The sequence below is a fragment of the Salvelinus namaycush genome, chromosome 33 (assembly GCF_016432855.1).
Source record: "Salvelinus namaycush isolate Seneca chromosome 33, SaNama_1.0, whole genome shotgun sequence".
NCBI lineage: Eukaryota > Metazoa > Chordata > Actinopteri > Salmoniformes > Salmonidae > Salvelinus > Salvelinus namaycush.
Genome location: NC_052339.1, coordinates 11901231 through 11909201, shown reverse-complemented (window position 1 = coordinate 11909201; position 7971 = coordinate 11901231). Strand labels below are relative to the sequence as shown.

Here is a 7971-nt window from a genome sequence, read left to right as displayed (position 1 = left end):
GTTGGTGTTTGCGAGTGGGAGATGGATCGTGAGCCCTCTTCTGATTAGCGAAGCCGAAGAGCTCCTCAAAATAATCAGAACTATTGAAATAATAGAAGAGAACGGGTTGCTGAAACAAAAAGAAAACATAACTTAGTCCATCTTTCACATCCACTCCACACACAATAACACGGCATTGATGGTAATGTATGCAAGGAAACAACCGAGACTCAGCGATGGGTAAATAGCTCCTAACCTTACTTCTATTCAGAATTTCCTTCTTAGCTTTGACAATCCGCCATTTTTATTGAAACCAAAATAAGTAGACATTTATGGCAGATATTCAGCTGTTGCAGACTATTGTACAGTTTTTTTTTTACATTCATCTTTACAACCTGTTTCTTTATTTTTTAGGTGCAACGACCGAAGGGATTCACAGCCCTACCAGGTACTTGTTAATGTTAGCTAGCAACAAATAAGATTAAAATGGATACTCTAGTGCAGGCTTCCTGAACACTACAGGCCTCAGTGCGGAAAATAAATCGAAAAGTAGCCACTTTCCTTTGAATTTGAACAAAAAAAGAATGCTCTGTTTGTTTTCATAATTATGACCGGCAGATCTAACTTTGCCTTATGAACACATTTACTAGCGAGTTTTATTGGAGTTAAGTTAGCCTGTTAGCTAACGTTAGCTGGAATTCCGGCCTATTCGTAATATGTCACAGCTCGCGCGATGTAAGACCAAAGATCAGAAGTATGTAAACAACGTTCAGTTACCAATTTGTACAGCCATATAAATGAGTTTTTCTGTGCAATGGAATAATTATACCTAGTTATGTCAAGACAGACAACACTTAAACTACCATGGATCTATTGATTTAAAAATGTGTCGTTTAACCCAGCATTTAGTTTATTCTTAAATGCGCAGGGTTTAGTCTATTTCCAATGCCCATCCATGGAGCCATTATAATAGCGTGTGACGTACTACAGGCACAGCTGATCTAAATACAAGATTAAGTCACGACTTTATGGATTTTGCAAGACACACACTTTTTATTGGCAATGATATTTGTGCACATTATTTATAGATTCTGCTCGAGCCGTTCTAATCGAGCATTGCTCTGAACAGATTGCAGTTCCAGAATCTAACGTTATTAATGTCTTTGGTGTTTTCAGACGCTCAAATACTCGTCGAAGAGTCACCCCGGTGGTGATCATCGCCATGACAAGATGCGAGACACCGCAGATGCCACTCCTCCATGTAAAATGTATCGGCGATCTGACAGTCCTGACAACAAACACATCGATAACACGGGGCATGGCAGGGCAAAGGCAGTCCACACGCACCGGGCCAGAGAGAGGGATGGAGGTGAGAAATACGTCTAAAACGATCTTGATCAAAACAAACCATCTATTTGAAGTAGCTAACCACCAGTGTCTGACTTAATTTCTCCCTCGGCTAATTTTACTGCTGATTTGTCTGCAGCCTTAAAATGTTAAACTGAATGACATAGCCTAGGATGATATAGCCTACACCTATTCAGAAATACTGCACTGTTGCTAATACAACAACAGTAGACCTACTTTCTCTCATTAGGTTGAGTTTCTGGATCTGAAGCTCAAGGCAACAGTTATGACTTGTAAGACGTGAGAAGTAGGGTTTGGTCACATGCCATAAATTGATCTTTAATAGTTTGGTGTGGTTCATTTGGCAACCATTGTTGTGATTCTAGTAGGCAGATAGCAAGCCACATTTCTTAAACGGTTTAATGACAGTTATTTACCTGTTGCATTGTCAAACATTAGTCGAATGATACTTACTATCTAGGATAGGGAAGACGAGACAACGTTCTGAGTGCTGTGGTGAAACTAGACAGTCAAGTCATGAAAGCTAGTTGGCTAACGCCAACTCAGGAAAGTGCATCTCCTTGAATTAGCGCTTCAGTTTGCAAATGCACAATATTAGATGAATAGTTCTGTCAACTGTTTGCTTATATTTTGATTAATTCAGGTAGCCTCTGTAAACATTTCCCTAACTAACCACTAGTCTTTAATTGTAATTTATTTTGCGAATAGTATTCAAACACACCAACTTTGGATACTTGGCCGTGACATAACAGCATTATAGTGTGCAACCTTAATTTCCCATTGTTATACTTCTTCTGGTTTGCATCTGGTTAACTCTAGCTGTGCATCATTCTTTTATACAACTTCCGATTATTTAGGCTAATTTACAGGTACTGTGTTAGCCTATTTCTTGGCTTCGGTCATTTTATCCAAAATGTCCTCTCTCTCCCCCTAACCTGACTGGAAATCGGTCGCTGTTTGGCTTCTTCACCCACAATGAGAATGGCTTAACCTAATGAGACATGTACGAACAGTGAAAGACCAGTGTATAGATTATATCACTTCATCAATATCTGGTACGGGTCTAACGTTTCACCAAACCCATGGTTTGGTACATTTTGGGGCCACGTTTCGGTACAGCAGGAAAATGAAATTTCCAACAGCTACTTTGGTAGATTTTTAAGAAAATACAAAGTGTTGTTATTCCTGATTCCATATATGATCATGTTGTCATATAATGCCTGATGAGAGCACAATCAGGAATAACAACACTTTGTATTTTCTTAAAAATGAATAAAAACACATGATTACTCAACCGCAATAAAATAGTGGAATATGCGATTAAAATCAATACATAAACATGGCTCAGACATTGTGTAGGCGTATGCTATAATGTTTTCTTACGAAGATACAAATATGCACACTTGTGTGACTCTCATAAAGGGGCATTGTCTGTAGCACGGGACTTGTCATTTCCCACTCAGGGTAATGTGATGGGCTGTCACTGTTAAGTAGCACTCTGCAGTCCATCTGCAGTAAGCGCAGTGCAGGGTGCATTGGCCAATTAATTGACAACTTCATCTTTAGCTTGGTTATATAGAGCGGGTACTACCTGTTTGCTGAAATGGTTGTGAGAGGACGAAGTTTGTAACGTGGCTCGAGCACTTTCACGAGGTGCTGAAACCCCCTATTCTTCTCAACCACGAGAACGGGCGCATATCCACAGCTGGAAACATACCTATCGCTCTTGTTATTTCCTGGTCAGAATCGGCTGCGTGAATGCAGCGGGGTGAAGTTGTTTTTTTGCCTTTCAGTCTTGCTCCAGTGGTAGGAGTACTGGGTCGATGTCGGCGTAAGTGTGTCAACATGTTTGAGGTGTTGGCAGCTGCATAGGCTATTTTCGTTGAGAAGTGGCGACATACTCTGTCCATTGCCGTTGAAACCAAAATGTTCCGAAATTGGAGATTTTAAACGATGATGAAGAATCCTCCTGGTTTATTGAACCCGTCACTCGCTATAGAACAGAACTTGTTCCCGTCCGTGCCTCACAAAAGGACAGTTTGAAATGCTATAGTTTTAACTATGCTGAACAAAAATGTAAACGCAACAATTTCAACGATTTTAATGAGTAACAGTTCGTATAAGGAAATCAGTCAATTGAAATCAATTCATTGGACCCTAATCTGGACCCTAATCTATGGATTTCACATGGTTGGGCAGGGGCGCAGCCATGGGTGCCCACCCACTGGGGAGCCGGGCCTAGGCAATCAGAATAAGTTTTCCCCCACAAAAGGGCTTTATTACAGACAGAAATACTCCTCAGTTTCATCAGCTGTCCGGGTGGCTGGTCTCAGACTATCCCGCAGGTGAAGAAGCTGGATGTGGAAATCCTGGGCTGGTGTGGTTACACGTGGTTGTGAGGCTGGTTGGACGTACTGCCAAATTCTTTAAATGATTCTCTGGAAACTGCTCTGGTGGGTATTCCTGCAGTCAGCATGCCAATTGCGTGGTCCCTCAACTGTGGCATTGTGTTGTGAAGCAACGGCACATTTTAGTGGTCTTTTATTGTCCCCAGCACAAGGTGCATCTGTGTAATGAACATGCTGTTTAATCATCTTATTGATATGCCACACCTGTCAGGTGGATGGATAATTTTGGCAAAGGAGAAATGCTCACTAACAGGGATATAAACAAATTTGTGCACAACATTTGAGAAAAAAGCTTTTTGTGCGCATGGAACATTAGTGGGATCTTTTATTTCAGCTTACGAAACATGGGGCCAGTGCTTCACGTTGTCTTTTTATATTTTTGTATAGTTTAACTAGCCTGGAATGATTTACTCAAGAGGCCTACAGCGTAGGCATGGCCTATAGGCCTAGTGTTTTTGTATTGTAAATATTTTTGGGTTTCATAGTGTGGTACCGTACCAAGGTCCCTGTACCTAATTGTTCGGTACAAATACGTGTACCTTTACACCCCTAATATCTAGCTGAACATATCTGTGGCTCATGGGCTATATGTAACAGTGGCAACGGCTGCGTTTACACAGGCAGCCCAAATCTGATATTTTGTTCATTAATTCGTCTTTTGACTAATCAGATCAGCATTGAAATGTATCTGATTTGAAACTAGCTGATTTATTATTGGTAAAAAAAACTCATTAGTGGGACAGCTATCAAAATTTCCCTGCCCTGTAAACGCAGCCAAAGGGACATCTGGGCACGTATTCAACAAACGTGTCAGAGGTCTAGGATCAGGTCCCTCCTGTCCATGTAATCTTAGTCATTATGGTCTAAAAGGCAAAACTGCAGCACTCCCACTCTGAGACACTATGAATACAGGCCCTGAATTGAGTTCCCCTATGATAAGTCCGTGCATACACTGTAAATACTACACTGGAAAAAAAGCCTGCCTAATTACATATGATCAAATGCATGACAGAGTGAACTCAACGTTGTATTTCATCTAGGTAAAACATGCCTCTGATATACAAGCTCAGCCTATGATTGCGAGAACTATTTTTTTTATGGGGAGTTATATCTTAAGTGCTAGGAAATGGCAGCACATTTTATTAATCAATTTGCTTTCGGTTTGACATGTTAGTTAAATGATACATACTTTCTTAACCCCCTTTTCCAGCAGTCTTTCACTGTTGGTAGGCGCTAATTAACATTCATCCCATACTATAGGCCCTATATGTTGTAGCCAACTCTTTGATCATTCTTCAACATACCATATGAGGAACAAAATAAGAGATGGCCACAGCAACTAGGCCTACTGCATGGGACGAGGCTCAGAGTTAAGGACCAGGGCTCTGTTAAAAAATGCAGAAATCCTTGAAGTCACTCTGACATGCCGTGATTGTTGAAAGCAATGCAATGGCTAGCTTTCTAAAATCTATCTAGTAATGTAAGATCAATGATTACTTGAAGGAAGGAAAAATGCCTGTTTTGAAAGTTGCCAAAGTTGGTCGACTAGACGTTGACAGCTACTTATTACCCCATAGTCTTTCATGCACAGTGACCACAAACTAAGCCTCAATGTTCTGGTTTTCACGTCAGTCACGAGGCTTTAGGACCTTTTATGCACAGTGGCACCAACTTCTCCTGCCCGTTTGTCAGTCTTCTAACCTAGAGATCTGCATTATTTCTATAAAAGTTAGATTATCATAACATTTACGCTTGCAAGGAAATAAGTGTGACAGTCATTTATGTGATAATGTCTTAATTAGTTTAATTTCTTGGCTGTTGAAACATCTTTAGATAAAGCATACCTCCATACCCAACCATATTTATTATTAAATGTCTGCTGCTGATACTGCTGGCTGCACAGGGCTGTCACAGCTAATAGTTATTCATGGCAATGGCTGGCATTTTGGTTGCCATAGATATGAGTGTTTGACACCTCTACCTCCCCCACCTGTTTCGTTCAGGGATGCCCTGTCATATGGGCCCTGGTGGTCAAAAGCAGTACACTATAGCCACGGTTCCATTGTCACTTTGAAGTCTACTCAGGTTGGGCTGGCCTTGGTGGGCTAGCTCAGATTGTTTCCACTGCCTCCAGAAATCAGAAATTAGGTCATCTTGCTTGAGCCTATATGTGACTGCAGCTGGCTTTGCTAATGTTTGCTAGCTAGCAAGATGTTGAAGAATTTAATTCACCCTCACCATGCAGTAACTAACGTTATCCCATACTCCTGCCAGTGCCAGCCAGACTTGGAGCCATGTACTAGCTTGCTGACGTTAGCGTCGTTGTTGGCGTAACAGGCTAGCTATGTAGCTTAATCGTGCTTGTCATGGCATTGGCTATTAGCTGCTAGCTAACCAAGCAAACCAGATGACAGGTTTGATATGATGTAGCTAGCTAGCTTTCAATACAACCTGGCCAGCTAAAATTCCTACTAGCTCACGTTAGCTCGCTAGCTTGTTTCAACTCTGATTTGCTATCATTTGAGGGATGACTGTTATCATAAGTTTATTGTGTAGTGCAAAAGTGAATGACGGATCCAGGTATGGTGTTAATTTGTGTCATGTCTGACTACTGCAGTACTGTTTGTCCATGTGCTAACTAACAGCAACAATCCCAAGCTAGCCAGTCGTTTACAGCATCCAGCAGTGATCAGCTTGGTGGTTGCGTAGTAACGGCGTCACCAGCCCAAATTCTAATCGAGCTTGCACCAGTTGTGAAACTGGGCTGTGCTGTCCCGGGTTTCCTCGACCCAAACAGTTCTGCGTTTGATGGCGCTATTTCTGCCTCTAATGATGCATTTCCATACAGGATTTGCCCCAGTGTTTTACTAAAAAGGCACAGACTTTACTTTTTCCATCTACGCGGGCAGGCACCTGTGTCTCACTGGGAAAAGGCTCAGGCGGATCTACTCTCTCTTGGCACCAAAGCCAGGCCACTGGTACTTTTCAGCCAGCGTTTACATAACAATGGCTAACTGAACTTTAACACCTTCTCACAAAGCAACTGTTTTGAATATGTAGAGATTGTTGATTCTGGTCTTCACTGTCAGCCCTAGCTCTGGAAACACAATTTCCCTAATATAACATGAGGGTATACAGTCCAGTAAAAAGTTGGGACACACCCACGCATTAAAGTTTAATTATTTACTTTTTTACTTTTTTCTACATTGTATAATAATAGTACAGACATCAAAATTATGAAATAACACACATGGAATCATGTAGTAACCAAAAGTGTTAAACAAATCCAAATATATTTTAGATTCTTCTTGATGACAGCTTTGCACACTCTTGGCATTCTCTCAACCAGCTTCACCTGGAATGCTTTTCCAACAGTCTTGGAGGAGTTCCCACATATGCTGTGCACTTGTTGGCTGTTTGTCCTTCACTCTGCAGTCCAATTCATGCCAAACCATCTCAATTGGGTTGAGGTTGGTTGATTGTGGAGGCCAGGTCATCTGATGCAGCATTCCATCACTCTCCTTCTTGGTCAAATAGCCCTTACACAGCCTAGAGGTGTGTTGGGTCATTGTCCTGTTGAAAAATAAATTATAGTCCCACTAGGCGCAACCCAGATGTGATGGTGTATCGCTATAGAATGCTGTGGTAGCCATGCTGGTTAAGTGTGCCTTGAATTCTAAATTAATCACCGACAGTGTCACCAGCAAAGCACCACCACCTCCATGTTTCACAGTGGGAACCACACATGCAGAGATCATCCATTCACCTACTCTGTGTCTCACAAAGACACGGCAGGTGGAACCAAAAATCTCACATTTGGTCTCTTAAGACCAAAGGACAGATTTCCACCGGTCTAATGTCCATTGCTCGTGTTTCTTGGCCCAAGCAAGTCTCTTCTTATTATTGGTGTCCTTTAGTAGTGGTTGCAGCAATTCGACCATGAATGCCTGATTCACGTAGTCTCCTCTGAACAGTTGATGTGTCTGCTACTTGAACTCTGTGAAGCAGAGGCTGGTAACTCTAATGAACTTCTCCTCTGCAGCAGAGGTAACTCTGGGTCTTCCTTTCCTGTGGCGGTCCTCATGAGATCCAGTTCCATCATAGCGCTTGATGGTTTTTGAACTTTAAAAGTTCTTGAAATTGTCCTGATTGACTGACCTTCATGTCTTAAAGTAATGATGGACTGTCTTTCTCTTTGTTTATTTGAGCTGTTCTT

At 41.6% G+C, this 7971-nt stretch overlaps 1 protein-coding gene across 2 annotated transcripts in view; it reads left to right on the top strand.

The window, feature by feature from the left end:
• Positions 1-7971, top strand: part of LOC120027718 (WW domain-containing adapter protein with coiled-coil-like) — a 43742-nt gene continuing 35771 nt past the window's right edge. The window contains exons 1-3 of one of the 2 annotated variants that reach the window (XM_038972708.1): positions 1-181; positions 394-427; positions 1156-1348. In XM_038972708.1, coding sequence (XP_038828636.1) covers positions 1210-1348 — 139 coding nt within the window. In that variant the 5' untranslated portion in view covers positions 1-181; positions 394-427; positions 1156-1209. Of the gene's footprint in view, positions 220-393; positions 428-1155; positions 1349-7971 lie in introns of both variants that reach the window. The other variant, XM_038972707.1, reaches the window with a different exon arrangement.